This window comes from Heterodontus francisci, chromosome 14 (genome assembly GCF_036365525.1).
Source record: "Heterodontus francisci isolate sHetFra1 chromosome 14, sHetFra1.hap1, whole genome shotgun sequence".
Taxonomy (NCBI): domain Eukaryota; kingdom Metazoa; phylum Chordata; class Chondrichthyes; order Heterodontiformes; family Heterodontidae; genus Heterodontus; species Heterodontus francisci.
Window position 1 is genome coordinate 97,108,767 of NC_090384.1, and position 16,882 is coordinate 97,125,648.

At 39.7% G+C, this 16,882-nt stretch overlaps 1 protein-coding gene across 5 annotated transcripts in view; it reads right to left on the bottom strand.

Annotated features, from left to right (window-relative positions):
- LOC137377168 (chromatin remodeling regulator CECR2-like) overlaps window positions 1–16,882 on the bottom strand; it is an 80,267-nt gene that overhangs the window by 34,886 nt on the left and 28,499 nt on the right. For 3 of the 5 annotated variants that reach the window (XM_068046583.1, XM_068046582.1, XM_068046581.1), the window contains exons 2-5: window positions 13,047–13,141; window positions 8,608–8,791; window positions 3,246–3,403; window positions 241–372 (exon numbers count right to left, since the gene is read on the bottom strand). In XM_068046583.1, coding sequence (XP_067902684.1) covers window positions 241–372; window positions 3,246–3,403; window positions 8,608–8,791; window positions 13,047–13,141 — 569 coding nt within the window. Of the gene's footprint in view, window positions 1–240; window positions 373–1,408; window positions 1,500–2,984; window positions 3,079–3,245; window positions 3,404–8,607; window positions 8,792–13,046; window positions 13,142–16,882 lie in introns of those variants that run through there. The other 2 variants (XM_068046585.1, XM_068046584.1) reach the window with 2 other exon arrangements.

Here is a 16,882-nt window from a genome sequence, read left to right on the forward strand (position 1 = left end):
GCTTTACTCTGATTGGTCAAGGCATTGCCCTGAGGAATGAACCAGCAAATGGCAGTATAAGTTGTTGGTTTCCCTTACATTGGTTATGCCTGCGATTGTCCTCATGAATGCAAGATGAAAAGCTTCGACAACATGTCTCTATTTTCAGAAAATACACTTTGTTCTTTTAAAAACTCTGGCCTGTAGCATATTATATACACTGTGCTTCAAAGAAATGCTTGTTTCGATGTCCTACCCTACCTTGTTTTAGATAAACTATAACGAAGTTTCCACTTTTTCTTCTGTTTCTCATTTCTGCCCTTTGTTGTAATATTTTTATGCAAGGCTCTGGAATTTTTCAATTTTCCTTCTTGCTTAAGTTTCTTTCCTTTCCTAGGAAGCAAAGGTTATGTTGACAGATTGAAATATTTCACATTTCATGATATTTGCTTTCTACAGTGAGGAAATTATGCTGCATTCATGTTTCAAGTTGTTACACACATTTATGACTGTAACACTCACTTCTGGTGTACAAAACATTAATTACATTTTGTTCATTGAAGTAATTGATGCAAGGATAGGAGCAGGGACTAATGCTTCCATTAAGTCCACTTAGCACCAGTTCGAGACTCTGATTCCACATACGCGGTGGCTGAGTGCCAGGTCAATTACGTTGGCTACCTGCATTGGTATTGGGCAGGGCAGCTGCACCCAATCCTCTGGAATTTTTATTCTGGCAGTTATGAGAAAACCATATGAACATACAAATTAGGAGAAGTAGGCCACTTGGCCCCTCAAACCTGCTCCGCCATTCAATAAGATCCCGGCTGAACTGATTGTAATCTCGATTCCACATTCCCGCCTACCCCCAATAACCCTTCATTCCCTTGCTCATCAAGAATCTATCTACCTCTGCCTTAAAAATATTTAAAGGCTCTGTTTCCACTGGCTTTTGAGGAAGAGAGTTACAAAGACTTACGACCCTCAGAGAAAATATTTCTCCTCATCTCGGTCTTAAACAGGCGACCCCTTATTTTTAAATAATGACCCCTAGTTCTAGATTCTCCCGCAAGGCGAAACATCCTTTCCACATCCACCCTGTCAAGATCCCTCAGAATCTTGCGTTTCAATCAAATTGTCTCTTACCTCTTCTAAACTTCAGCGGATACAAGCCTAGCCTGTCCAACCTTTCCTCTTAAGACAACCCGCCCATTCCAGGTACGCGTCTAGTAAACCCTTTTCTAAACTGCTTCCAACATATTTAGTTCCTTCCTTAAATAAGAAGACCAATACTGTACACAATACTCCAGATGTAGTCTCACCAATGCCCTATATAACTGAAGCGTAACCTCCCTACTTTTGTATTCAATTCCCCTCACAATAACATTCTATTAGCTTTCCTAATTACTTGCTGAAACTGCATACTAACCTTTTGCGATTCATGCGCTAGGACACCCAGATCCCTCTGCGTCTCAGAGCTCTGCAATCTCTCACCATTTAGATAATAGGCTTCTTTTTTATTCTTCCTGCCAAAATGGACAATTTCACATTTTGCCACATTATACTCCATTTGCCAGATCTTTGCCCACTCGCTTAATCTAGCTATATCCCTTTGTAGCCTCCTTAAGTCCTCTTCACAACTTATTTTCCTACCTATCTTTGTGTCAACAGCAAATTTAGCAACCATACTTTTGGTCCCTTCATCCAAGTCACTGCTGATAGACTATTGATTCACATCTGAGCATCTCAGGAACCACAACCAAACTGATTCTCTGTGGTTATTTGTTGAGAGCAATTTAATAAAAACAAAACATAAAACCACTTCCAAACGTCTAGCACATTGGGTTCCATTTCCTATCCCCCTCTATTCCTAGAACTGTCTCAGTTAAAGCGCCAAAATGGTATATGTTTAATAGTTTGTCTCAAGGATAGTCTAAATTGCTAATTTGTGGTAGCGAAATCAGAAAAATAAATGTTTTAATATGAGCAGCTTGGGAAGGAGGTGAAGTGGGGAGAGTTTTTTTTTTTAAGATGAAACCTAGTGCCTCAAATACGATCATGACCAAAAACAGCAAATGAGTAGACAAGGTAAGTTAGAGCTTGCTCAATACCGAGCATGGGTTTCTGAAAGAATGAAGACTGTAGGAAGAAGGAATGACTGAGGGAGGTAAGGAATTCAACATGGAGGTTTTGACAGTGAGTTGGTACTGGAAGACTTCTGAATTTCCTCTTCTAACCCATCTCAACCCAATGGTTACATGCTAAAGGCTGCCCTTCCTCCCCCCCATCATGACTGTATCCTCTTTCTCCCCTTATTCACTCCTTCCTATCATCTCTTTATCCTCCTTTTCACTTCCTACTTCATCTCCTCTCCTGCTCACCTCACCATCCCCACCCACCAACGACTCCCCTACATTGGTTCTATTATCCCCAACCCCTCAGCTTGCTTGGTCTGGAAAATTCAAATTGATCTTGAATACTCATGTGCAATGTCACAGAAGACCAACTAATAACACATTAAAATCTTGCAGCTGAACACACATCAATATTTTCCATCATAAATTCCGACCTCCACATTTATAATGGAAACCAGTGGCAGGAGGCTATAATTAGAGTTACAAGTTTACATAGAAAGTTTTCCATAAAAAATGCAGACAATGGAATTTTTAATGTGAATCATAACATTAAGAAATATGATTTTAAAATGGGGGTTGAATTACACCTGTTCACCCTGGTCCAATGGTTTCCCTCCCTGCCTGCTAACCTGGATTCACCTGTAAAAAAGATTTCCTGTGTGCAATGCCACAAGAGTTTGACAAGCGAGAGAGAAAATGGAAGAAATAAATTAAACAAAACATGACTAAAAGCTGGATGTGATATTGGGTGAGCCTATTGTTTTAGATAGTGGTAAAGCCACAGCCCAGCAATAATATAATTTATTTAATATTCAGAATGCCACAAATTTCAACTAGAGTCATTACAAACTGTTAGTGCATGGGCTGTACCTGCCACAACTTTTATCCTTAGAATGGACTCATCATCCATCCAGGGAGAGGGGGAAAAAAATCACCGGGAGAGTATCCCTTCAAGGAGTTTTATACTGTTGAATCATGCTGACTGTCTCCCATTCCTATATTGTATTTAAGAAACAAAATTATACACAGAACAATCTTAAAAGCTTAACATTGTTTATCTATTTGTAGATTAGAACCGCCTTGTGCTTACGAAAGCTTTAACCTCCATTTAAAATATAGAATATACATTACTTATTATCATTCTTCGATGCTTTATGTTTTGGTGCCTCCTTTGGCAATGTTGGTGGAGGCAGCTCTTTGTACAGCCTGGTGCCATAGAAATACCAGTATCGTGCTCCAATGCTGTCCTCTCCGAGGGGCTCTACTCTTAAGCTGTCTGCTTCGAGACCCTGAAACAAATCAATATTATATGACACCAAGACTTGGATTCAAAACTCTGCTTTGTAACATTGTACCTCAAACTAGCGTTTTTTTTTGCTTCTATAATCACCAACTAGAAATGTTATTAAAAACTGATAAAGCTGTGTGTAAATCCACAAATTAGGTGAAATGTGGAAAGAACGTAGATATGGAAAAGGTCATTGCAAACTGACAGTGCACATTCTGCAGATATTTAAAAATAGATACAAAACTGGCCTAACGGATTCAGATCTAAGCAAAATTGGTTCACAATCCAAATTCTCCTTCCCATCGCCCAAAAATTGGAAACTAAAAATGTGAAATCTTTTCATTTCAAAAGAAGATGGTTAAGAGGTAATATGATGATCAATGTTTAAGGGCGGCACAGTGGTTAGCACTGCAGCCTCACAGCTCCAGCGACCCGGGTTCAATTCTGGGTCCTGCCTGTGTGGAGTTTGCAAGTTCTCCCTGTGTCTGCGTGGGTTTTCTCCGGGTGCTCTGGTTTCCTCTGACTTGCCAGCAATATATTAGCCTGTTGTGTACTAACAAGTTTTTTTAAACAATTTGTTTGTGGGATGTGGGCGTCGCTGGCTAGGCCAGCATTTATTGCCCATCCCGACTTTCCCTTGAATTGAGTGGCTTGCTCGGCCACTTCAGAAGGCATTTAAGAGTCAACCACATTGCTGTGGGTCTGCAGCCATATGTAGGCCAGACCAGGTAAGGACGGTAGATTTCCTTCCCTAAAGGACATTAGCAAACCAGACGGGTTTTACAACAATAGCACAATTTTCCTCAGCTGGTTCTGTCTTTTGATATTTAAGACTGGGGTCATCAGAATTGTGTCAGCATTTGCAGAGCGCCCCACTGATTTAAGTGTTCCATTCTGTATATATTAGTATCATCTTTTCCCCTCCCTTTTACACTGCCAACCCATACACAGCCTCCTCCTTTCAACTGAGACAGTCTAGACTACAGATCTCTCCATAACTTGCTATCAAGACATGTACTTCTAGCAGGGCGAGTCAGATGTTGCCCCCACCCCAGTAAAGATCAGGCATTTCTCTATGGTGCAGCATAAATCTAATTTAATCTATTAACAATCTCACTCCAAATTAAGATTTCAATGTTTCCTTTGTGACATGTGCAGTGAGAAAATATCTCTCGGGTGCAATCTTGTCTTGTGTCAAAATGCTGTAAAAGTTCTCAAAATCAGTAGCTAACCAGCTTAGCATTTTTTAACCAATTTTCATGCTTTTAGTTTTTAAACACAGGGCACACTTCCAGATCCTCACTGTGTTCTGTAACCAAAATGTACCTTTCAAAAACTAGACATCAAAGAAAGCTACAGCAAGTTGCAAATATGCTTGCTCAACAAATATCGTCGAGAGATTATATTAAAATAATTAAAAGTAATATAACCAACAAGACCAGGTGAAGTCTAAAAGGGACCCCTGGACACCTTCCTCACTTGGTCGTAATACTTTGCTCATAGGGTGGTGAATCTTTGGAATTATCTATCCCAAAGGGCTGCGGAAGCTCAATCATTGAGCATGTTCAAGACAGAAATCGACTGATTTCTGGATACAATGACATCAAGGAATATGGGGATAGTGGGAGAAAATGGCTTCGAAGTAGATGATCAGCCATGATCTGTTTGAATGGCGGAGCAGGCTCAATGGGCCGAATGGCCTACTCCTGCTCCTAATACCTATGTTCCTATTGCAACAGGCCAGTAGATTGTTTGGCTATATTTAGGCTTTGAAAGCCAGGCAAGTGGCCAAAATATCTGTTACTAAAAGATCAACTGGGAACTGGTACATAAGTCTACCTTGATAATTCAAAGAAATTTTTAATTATTCAATAATTTTAATTGAATAATACTGTACTGTGTACGCCCACACTGACAAATGCAAAATACTGAATGGGGTACAATGAAGGCAATAGAACTGGCTAAGTCAGACTTTGATGGGGATGCTACAGTGCAAACAAACTTGCTACTTTCAATGTCAAGACAATATGGAGAAGCAATTAAAACTAACAGAATATTGGTCTACATAGCCAGGAATGGTGCTGTCTAGGTTCCATTGAGGCTTTATGGTGCACTAATCAGACATCACTTGGGACAGTGTGTGCAGTTCTGGTTACCAGTGGTGCCAGAAGACTGGAAAATTGAAAATGTTACACCCCTGTTCAAAAAAAGGAGATAGGGATAAACCCAGCAACTACAGGTCAGTCAGTATTAAGTTGGTGGTGGGGAACTTCTAGAGATAATAATCCAGGATAAAATTAACTAGCATTAGGAAAAGTATAGGCTAGTGAATGCCACCAGAAATGTGTTAAAAAGAGAATCATGTTTGACTAATTTCATTGAGTTCTTTGATGCAGTTAACAGAGAAGGTTGATGAAGGAAAGTGCGATTGATGTTGTGCATATGGACTTTGAAAAGGCGTTTGACAAAATACATGTAATAGACTTCCAAGCAAGTTTAAAGCCCATGGGATTAAAGGGGCAGTGGATTGGGTAAGGGACAGAAAGCAGAGAATCATAGTGAATGGTTGTTTTTCAAACTGGAGGGAAGTATACAGTGGTGTTCCCTAGCAGATAGTATTAGACCCACTGCTCTTTTTGATATCCATCAACGATTTGGACTTGAATATAAGGAGCATAATTTTAAAGTCTGCCGATGACACGAAACTCAAATGCAGTAAACAATGAGGGGGATAGTAACAGACTTCAGGAGGCAGGTGGAGAAATGGGCAGAAATATGCAGACAAAATTTAACGCAGAGAAGTATGAAGTGATACATTTTGACAAAAAGAATGGAGAGGCAATATAAACAAAACGGTAGAATTTTAAATGGGGTGCAGGAACAAAGACACTTGTGGGTGCTCGTACACAAATCTTTGAAGGTGGAGTTGTGAAGACGGTTTAAAAAAAAAGCACGTGTGGTGCTTGGCTTTATTAATAAAGGCAGAGTGTACAAAAACAAGGCGGCAGAATTTTATCAGCATGCTGCGCTCTGCGGCGGCGGAGCGGCAAAGGCAGCAGCCTTCCGACACGGAAGTGCCGCCGCACAGCCCTCACGATATTACGCGCGAGGGCCTGATTTAAATGGAGGGGGTGGAGCGGCCGCCCCCGATGACGTAGAGGGGGCGGCTGCCGCGTCCCCAGCCATTCTTAAAGGGCTCCAATCCCTTAGGAGAAATTCTAATATTTAAAGGGGTTATGCAAAATTTTTAATTCAAATTAAAAATTAAAACATGCAGGCCCTTTTCCAACCCCCACTATGGTGTGTTTACTGTCTGTTGCGTTTTTAAAAATTCATTCATGGGATGTGGGCTTGTAATGTATTTTACTCCCAGCACGAACTTTCGCGCCCAACCTCTTCACTTTTGCCCCTCGACCCCTTCCCACCATCCCCACAGCCAATAGGTATCCACCATCTCCACAGCCAATAGGTATAGTTTTCCCCGCTCCCCCACCCCTCCCGCCCTGAATTTTATTCCTCCCCCCTCCCCACCAGTGTCGCGCCTCGGAACTCCAACAAAGGTGCGCGAGACACGGCCGATGGGCTGTAAAGTCGTCATGGGACGGCTGCTGTCGGTGGGGAAGTTAATTTGAATGTTAATTATCCTCATTTTAATATTTTAATGAAGGCCCCGCCGCCAAGTAGCGAGAGGAGGGGGGCCGCACCGAGGCCTTGCCGCTGCCGCTAATATCCGGTGGGGCCTTCTCGGCATGTTGGGTCGAGGCGGGCCGCTCCCGATAGCATTTTACAGGCCTCTCCACGTTGAGGGACTGTTAAAATTCAGCCCAGAAAATTATGTTAAACCTTTATAAAACACTGGTTAGGCCCCAGTTGGTATATAAAGATCAATTCTGGGCACCACACTGTAGGAAGGATGTCAAATCCTTAGAGGGGGTGTAAAAGAAATTTAACAGAACGGTACCAGGTATGAGGGTCTTATGTTATGTGGAGAGACTGGATAAGCTGGGCTTGTTCTCCTTAGAGGACTGAAGGTTAAAGGAGATTTGATTCAGCTTTTCAAAATCGTGGATGGTTTCTGATGGAGTAAATAAACAGAAATTATTTCTAGTGGCAGAAGGGTTATCAGCCAGAGGACACAGATTTAAGCTGATTGGCAAAAGAACCAGTGGAAACATTTTTTAATGCACCGAGTTGGTGTGATCTGGAATGCATTGCCTGAAAGAGTGGTGGCAGTAGATTCAATAGTAACATTCAAAAGGGAATTGAATAAACACTTCAAAGGAAATAATTTACAGGGCTTTGGGGTTAGGGGAGCAGGGGAGTGGGATTTAATGGATAGCTCGACCAAAGAGCCAGCACAGGCACGATGGGCAAAATGGCCTCCTCCTCTGCTGATCATGCTACGATTCTAAGATTAGAGAAGCTTAAATTCGACAGTCTGGAGAGGTAGAGGCTGAAGGACAACCTCATCAAGTTACAATGAAGTAGTCCATGGCACAGAAAAGGTAAACCCAGAATGCTATTTTGTCAGTCAGGCCAGTGGAATAATAAGACATACATTTAAATTAAATTAGTGAAGTTAATTTAGTGAAGTTTGAAACAGATCTCAAGGAAAAAAATTCAAAAGGGTGATAAACTTTTGGAATAATTTACTAGGTGAGGTAGTGGGATCAGAAACATTGAGGGAGTTCAAGATGAAGTGGAGTACTGGGCTGAGCGAGTTAAAATACTAGAGAGACAGTTCAATAGGGCAGACAGATGTCCTTGGATTTTTCTTATGCTCTTATATTTAGAGCAGAGTTTTAGAAATAAAAGTATGCAAATGTAACTTTGATATAAGGAAATTGCAGTGTGAATACAGCCTAAATCTGGAGTTAAAGCATGACTAAATAATAGAGCCAAGTACAAGATTCTGTGGGGAACTGAGAGTCTTGCCCAGCTTTGGAGTTGGCCTGTGCAGCAACTTGGACACAGATTTCGCAACTAGCAGAAACTGCTTTGCACCAACACCAAGTTTGTAGTGCAAATACACTCTAGGATCCCGTATGGTGGCATACTAAACTTGTACTTTTATAGAAATGTCAATATTTTAATTGAAAAATGCAACACTGTTCCGCTCTATTGTACATAGTTATGGCCTTTGTACCATAATGTATGTAAGGAGATTAAAAAATAAACTAACAGTAGAAAATAAAAATCCCTCACCTTTAGAAGATCAAAAACATCTGTAGCATCCAGACGGTAATCACAGAGTCTGTGCAAGATTTCTACAATTATTCGGGAAGAGAGAGCCCTAAAGTGTATTCCCTGCAGTGGGTTTTCCTTCCCCTCTTCAAGCTCCCATCGATGCCGTATGATGTCTTCAAGGTACATGTGAAAATTCTCTATGCTGATGAGATAAACAAAGTACTCGTGAGTGATTGGTTCTTGCATTCATCTCAGAAATTGAATAAAATGTCTTTGTCAGTGCCAGCTCTCATCCTCCAAGCTTCAAGTCACAATAGGATTTACTAAATGCTGAGCCAATAAGTTTTTGTAGTAATTTGAGTCAAATAATTGTGCAATTGTAATGACATTTTTTGAATTTCTAGAGAGCTGTTTGCTGCTATTGAGGAGCCATAGAGGGCACATACTGGTACTGATAGAGAATGGAAAGTATACCAGAGATGTTATTATGGAGACATCGAGGCACATACTAGGTACTGATAGAGAATGGAAAGTATACCAGAGATGTTATTATGGAGACATCGAGGCACATACTAGGTACTGATAGCGAATGGGAAGTATACCAGAAGTGTTATTGTGGAGACATAGAGGGCACATTCTAGGTACTGATAGTGAATGGAAAGTATACCAGAGGCATCAGGCTGAACAGAATTTGGGGCCCAGGTTTCAAAAGGGCATTGATACACTGGAGAAGATCTTATGTTTGTCAATTCTACAGATGTTCAAGTTTTACATCCAACACATTAACAAGATTGAGAGACAGAGGGGAAAGCGTTTAGAATCAAAACCAGGGTGTTTTGATTAAATGGTGAACACAATATAGACACCTGCACAGGAAGTGTTCACAGGAGCCAGTACACTGATCTTGTTATTTCAACTGCATTACATGACCAAGCATAATAACGTCTCTCATGCAGTTCTCTCAGTGAGACCAGCAAGTTAAAACAACACGAGAGAGTGGTAATGTATATTGCAATTCTATGAGAATCGTAAAAAAAAAACTTAAATCCAATTCTCCCTTATTAATCTCTTGGGGCTCTTTGAATTTTGTTTGTGATGTTGATCACACCTGTATAGTTCATGACCAATCTCAAAAACTGGTGGTCGTGTCACCCAAAACAGCTGAAATCTGGCTGCATGAAATTTAGAAGCATTTTTATACATGTTTGTATTACCTGGCTACAACTACAGCATCAAAAGGTAAAAATACTACAACAATTCAGACTGGATTAGACTGTGCAACAAACGTTGCCGGACCGGGAGCCAATCTACTTTTAAAATTCTCATCCTCATTTTTGAATCACTCCATGGCCTCACCTCTGTAACCTCCTCGAGCCCTACACCCTCAGAGATCTCTGTGCTCCTCCTATTCTGGCCTCTTGTGCATCCTCGATTTTATCTACTCAATTGGCAGCCATGCCTTTAGCTGTCTAGGTTCTAAACTCTGGAATTCCCTCCCTATACCTCTCTCCTCCTTTAAGACTCCTTAAATCCTGTTTGATAAAGCTTCTGGTTATCTGCCCGGAATCAAATTTTGTTTGATAACGCTTCTGTGAAATGCCTCGGTACGTTTTACTATGCTAAAAGGTGCTATAAATACAAAATTGTTGTTGGATTGTACATGCTAGGGTTTGGAGTTCAGATGGAATCCCTTCAACTTAAGAACCCGAACTGGAACATCCTCAACTGAATGAGGACAAAAGGTCTTAGGAACAGGAGGCCATTCAGCCCCTCAAGTCTGTTCCAGCATTCAATGATATCATGGCTGATCTGCAACCTAACTCCATATACCTACCTTTGCTCCATATCCCTTAATATCTCCATTAACAATATATCAATCTCATTTAAAATTAATTGATCCAGCACCAATTGCTGTTTGCGGAAGAGTTCCAGACTTCTACCATCCTTGGTTTGTAGAAGTGATTCCTAATTTCGTTCCTGAAAGGTCTGACCCTAATTTTTATGCCCCAACCAACAGAAATAGTTTCCCTCTATATGCCCTATCTGTTCCCCTTAATATCTTGAAAACTTCGATCAAATCACCCCTTAACCTTCTAAATGCCTGAGAATACAACTCTAGTTTGCGCAATTTCTCCTCATAATTTAACCTTTGGAGTCCAGGTATCATTCCGGTAAAAGTACACTGCACCCCTCTATGGCAATATATCCTTAAAGCGTGGTAGCCAGAACTATTCACAGTACTCCAGGTGTGGCCTTGTACACCTTAAGCATATCTTCTACCGCCTTGTATTCTAGCCCTCTAGCTACAAAGGCCAGCACTCTGTTAGCCTGCTCATGACATTTTAACGATTTACCTGGAACCCCAAGTCTCTTTGGATGTCCACGGTTTCCAGTTTTTCACCACTTAGAAAGTACCCTGCTCTATCTTTTTTTGGTCCAAAGTCAATGACATCACATTTGGCAACATTGAAATCCATTTGCCAGTTTTGCCCAACCACTTATTCCATCAATATCACTTTGTAATTTTATGCTTCCATATTCACTTTTATGCACTGTTTCAGTTTTGATTTTCAACAGAAGGCAGTAGAAGCTTCAGAAACAGTGTCACAACTCATTACTCTGCTGTCCATTCAAGGTCAGCTTTAATTCTTGTCCTAGTTTTCCATGTCCTAATGCACATAAGAAATCAGTACTTGTAGCACTCAAGATAGCTGTAATGTGGGTATTTATTTTAAATAATGGCATAGATGGCATATTTGTTTTCCTGCAGGTGAAGCAACATACTTAACACCGCAATCCAGTATGGAAAAAACTCATTTATCAGTTGGTCTCAATTGTCACTTTCCCACAGTGGGTGAATTAAGATGCAGATAGCATCCAAGGAAGAGCTAGCCTCAGTTAGAGCAGCCGTTCTCCTATGGGAGGGAGGAACTCTCGAGAGGAAAAAAGGACATGTCACTCACACCAGCTAAGGTTACACTGAACGGATTGGAGAGGGTACTTTCTTGCCCTCTCAGTGAGATATGGGGGTTGAAATACATGGAATAATATTAGCCCTCTCACATCACAGTTTCAAATAAAACTGAAGTCTGCCCCCATGAAACGCCAATGTTCTGAAACAGATATGACAAACTGCTACCAATGCTTATTACCATTGCAAACAACTCAGGCAACATCACACTATACAGGTGAGAAAGATGTCTCCAAATAAGCTGGGCTTGAAACTACATATATAAATGCTTAATGCATTTGCCTGAAATTCCCTCTCTGCCATTTTATCAGAAGCATTAACCCATTCATGTTAAACAAATTAACAGCTCAATTAAAATAGCAGAGAAAAGAACTTCAGGCGCATTAAGGCAATTATCGCACAACATAATTTCTGGGCTATGATGTTTGGATTTCATAGGACAACAGTTAAAACTCCATGTAACCATTAATGGACTCATTATAAACAAAACACCAACTTTAACACAGATATATAATTTATGGTACTGAGCTTAGTTGCATAATTGCAATGAGTTGTTTTATACTTTCCTGTAGTTTATAATGCACATCCTTCATTTTACTTTCCACAGAAATGCAAGGGCTGCAATTAGTTGCCATACTCTATTAGATCTACAAAAATCAGCTTCCACTACAATAAATATGCTCAACTAGCACTGGGGAACATCAGAAAGTGTATACTGAGACAGTTCAACAACAACTATAAACCAAATAACAAGCGAGTTACAGGAGCAGCAGTATACAAGCACATCACATCATTCTTAATTTAGTATTCTGCATTATCACTCATAAAATATAATTATTATTGCTATAATGAAGAAATATGTTGGAGTGCTTAGTGACATTATGGCTTAAATTTTTCTCACCCAAAATAGTTCTATATCTGTCAAGGAGATTTAATATATATGCTGCAGTATGGAGTGCAACAAAGCAAATAGTTCTACAACACTTTAAGACAATCTGATGGCAAAACCGCAAAATTATAATTTTCGTAGTGTGTTTAGAACTACACACTTCAGAAATCCTGTTTTTCATTCATTCCAATTCAACTTAACATACATTCAAAAACTGCCCCAAAGCTGGTGTGGTTAGTTACCAAAACATTTGAATTTGAAGATTTCATAATGAAAATTTAATTGTGAAAATAAGCTTTCTCCATGTTATTCCAATCATCTTCTGTAATATACAGAGTTTACTTTCAGATTATTGGATTGTATTCTTCAAACATTAATGAACAAAGTTTACTAAACTGCAGCAGTCTTAATCCTGTCTGGCCAATTACTGAGATACAAACACCAGAGGCAACATGCCATTGTAGCCTGCAACCCTAACACCTCACTTCTAGCAAACTGGTAGTAATGAACTTAATTATCCCGACATGATGTACAATTGAACAGATTAAAATGCGTGAGCATTAACGAACAGTACCCAGCTCTAGCTACACTATTTACCTAATATCTTTGCGTTGATAACATCCTCGAAGCAATTTGGAAACTAAGTCCTCTAAGAAATCCCAGTTATCGACCAGCAACGCATCTTCAAATTCCTAGAGAAAGAAAAAATGAAAGAGCAATTAAAAATGATTACTGAATCTCTCTTTATTTTCATCAGAAGTCAATTTTAGCCATGATGTATTTTTAAGTTTTATCAGATAACAGAATGAATAGTCCAAATATAAACCATTTGAGCATTTGTCTTACTGACTATTAGGCTACTCTCCCAATCTCTTTCCTCCTTCCCTCTGTGGCAATGTGGCAAAAAAATGAAGAGCCAAGATCTGTTCAAACTGTTTGGGAAAAGAAACTTAGTTTTCATTGCTACCTTCAGTTTCCAGAAACCAGATTTCTGCATCCTTAAAATGGCTGTCAAAAATAATTAATATGTGTGAATAGTTAAAACAGCAGTCAGGTATTCACTTCCTATCTTTATTTTCTGTTATGACAGTTACTCAGCAACTTTCAAGACAATCTCTACAAGTCAGAGCTTGCCCAGGTTTATTCATCCCATACAGTTTCCCCAGGTTTAAAGCAAAGTGGGTAAAACATGTAATTCATTCTTCAGTTCCAAAATGACAATACTTTAAGATACTTAAAATTAATGCCATGTCAAACATCCTGTGGCTCAGACAGCTTTGTACACCTCGTCACTGCACTTGCATTCGAGAGAGATTTTCATGTATTAACATGCTCACAGGAGACAAGGATATCTTCCAGAGCAGTTAAGTCAGGCAGTATGAGAATAAACTCTTATTAGAATTAATTCTACAGAACACAGCTGCTGGGGAAGTGTAAAAAGATTGACAAGCATGGTGCCAGAACTGAGAGATTATAGGAAAGTTTGAACAGGTTGGGGCATTTTTCTTTGGAAAAGAGAAAAATGCAGTCCTAATGGAGGTTTCGAATGGGGGTGACTACACAACTATCTGAGGCAGACCCAAAACTTGTAACAGTAGGTTTATTGAAAATAGAATGAATAGCATGTTGTAAATTACATATAAATGAGGAGCTCTCCTATCATTCAGAGAGGATGGTGCCACCTCAGCTGCTCTTATCACACAATGTTACAGCATAGAAACAGACCATTCAGACCGCCAACTCTGCACCGGTGTTTTTCTCCACATGAGCTACCTAATCCAATTCCACCGATCTCCTGGATTTCCACGGCCTGTGAACACAAGCTACTAACGGGAACGAACATACCCACACAGGTGTGACTGGACCTGAAGATGCTACCCAGACAAATTGATGTGCCTCATCCAATTATTATAGTGCAACGGGAATATCCAGGAGATGTAATTTGTTAATTGTACCACTGAATAACCAAATTATAGAATTGTGTGCATGTTTAGGAATAGGGAAAAGGTTTTTGGCCAATAAATATCATTTTATTTTACATTCCCATTAACAAGATAGTACAGTGCAGCTACCAGAATAAATGACATTTCACAATTTAAATTGTTTTTGTGGAAACCTGAAACTTAGAATTGGAGAGAGAAGGACTAGTTTTTCTGAATAACATCTCTACAATCAGTGAGTGGTCTCTATGTAAAAATATCTTGAAGCTTGCACATGGGGATGAGGCCTAATTCACTTCAAAGAAAAGCAGACCAAACAGAGAAATAAAAAATGCTTCCAGCTACTGGGTAAATAATGACTCAAACAGACTGCTTAGTCTCCCACTATTTTTAAGCTTCAAGTCCACAGTAATCCCTCCATAAATATCACTGTCAGACTGAGCTGCTGGTCTGAAACTCTTCTTTCCCCTCCCCCAACCACAATTGTGTGGGATTTTTTTGGTTTTCACACTTTCACTTTGAGTTTCTGGGAAATGTAAATTATTTCAGTGGCTACACTGTGCTCATCTTTTAATTTTTGCGTAAATATTTCATGTGTTCATCCAAGAGACACAAGTTTTATCTTTGATCATATCTCCAGTATTTTAAATAAGAATGTAAAATTAAAAGATCACAATCACCGCCAACATACCAAGTGAAATGTGAAAGACACCAAATGAATGATGTCAGTTGCACCATCTGTTGGCATCTATGTTGCCAGGTAACTGAAAAACTTGCCACAAGACAAGTTTCATCATAGTGGCTCAGTATTCTGCGCTGGCAAAAAGGCTCCATTTGACACCAGTGTGTAATCTTCATTTGTGCTGAATTTAGTCATATCAAAAGTAATAGTAGAAACAGTGAAGAAACTCCCACGCACTGTCCTAGAACAGTTATTTGACTCGATCTCAAGGTACAAACACTCCTAACAAGCAGTGCTTGAACTGAAAGTTTAACAGAGAAGCTCTGTTGATTTTTTGTGAACTGCTTTCCTGTTAGAAGTACTTGTCCAGAGTATTCCAATGACGAATAAGCACATTTTACTGCACCATTGTTTAAATGCACTAGTACTTCTGGTCAGTGCTGTGGCACATTCTTTCCATATAAACAGGAAGCTTGACTTTACAGTCTTTTGGACCCAACATTGAGTTCAACAATTTTAGATAGTAACCTCCACTCCCATTTTGTTTTGTTTTTCTTCACTGGTTGGGGTTTCTCTTTTATTTCTCTCTCATTTCCTTGACTTTGCTTTCGGACAGCAGTTATTCAGATCTTGCCATTCACATCTCCTCTAGACACGTCTTTTGCTTCTTTATTTGCTCCATTACCACTCCATTTGGCCTTGCACAATGAAATCTTTTGTCATTTAATCAATCCTGGCCTCCACCCTATCACAGAACTTTATCTTCCCACTAACAGGATACATGATGCTGCCGTCAAGTCAAAAAGACGTTCTGCCCACCACACAAATGAGTAATGTGGTATGTGAATTCCAGTGCCAATGCGATTCCAGGTACATAGACCGTACGTCCCAACAACTGGCAGATATCAAACAGCACATCCCTTCAGCAGTTCGCAATAGCCAGAGTACAACAAATTTACATTCCTTTGAGGCACAAAAACCCAGCAGGAAAAGGGATCCAACCATGGCTAACGACAGAAGTTAAAGATTGTATTCGGTCAAATGAAGAGGCTTATAAAGTTGCCAAAAAAGTAGAAGTCTGAGGATTGGGAGCATTTTAGAATTCAGCAAACGAGGACTAAGAAACTGATAAAGAAAGATAAAATATGAAAGTAAACTCGCAAATAACAAAACTGACTGTAAAAGCTTCTTTAGGTATACAAAAAGGAAAAGATTACAAAGACAAATGTGGGCCCACTACAGGTAGAGACAGGGGAATTTATAATGGGGAATAAGGAAACTACAGAGAAACTAAAAAATGTTTTGTATCTGTCTTCACAGAGGAAGATACAAAAATCCTCCCAGAAATACTAAAGAATCAAGGGACTAGCAAGAACGAGGAACTGAAATAAATTAGTATTAGTAAAACAAAAGTAATACTGGTGAAATTAATGGAAATGAAAGTTTATAAATCCTTGGAACGGATGATCTACATCCCAGAGTATTGAAAGAGGTGGCTGTAGAGGTAGTGGATGTGCTGGTGATCATCGTCCAAAATTCTACAGATTCTGGAGCAGTTCCTGAAGATTGGAAGGTAGCAAATGTAACTATTTAAGAAAGGAGGGAGAGAGAAAGCCGGGAACTGCAGACCTGCTAGCTTGACATCAGTAGTAGGGAAAATGCTAGGATCTATTATAAAGGATGTAATAACTGGACATTTAGAAAATGATGATAGGATTGGACAGTCAACATGAATTTATGAAAGGGAAATCATGTTTGACAAACCTGGGATTTTTTGAGGATGTAACTAGCAGAATAGATAAGGGCGAACC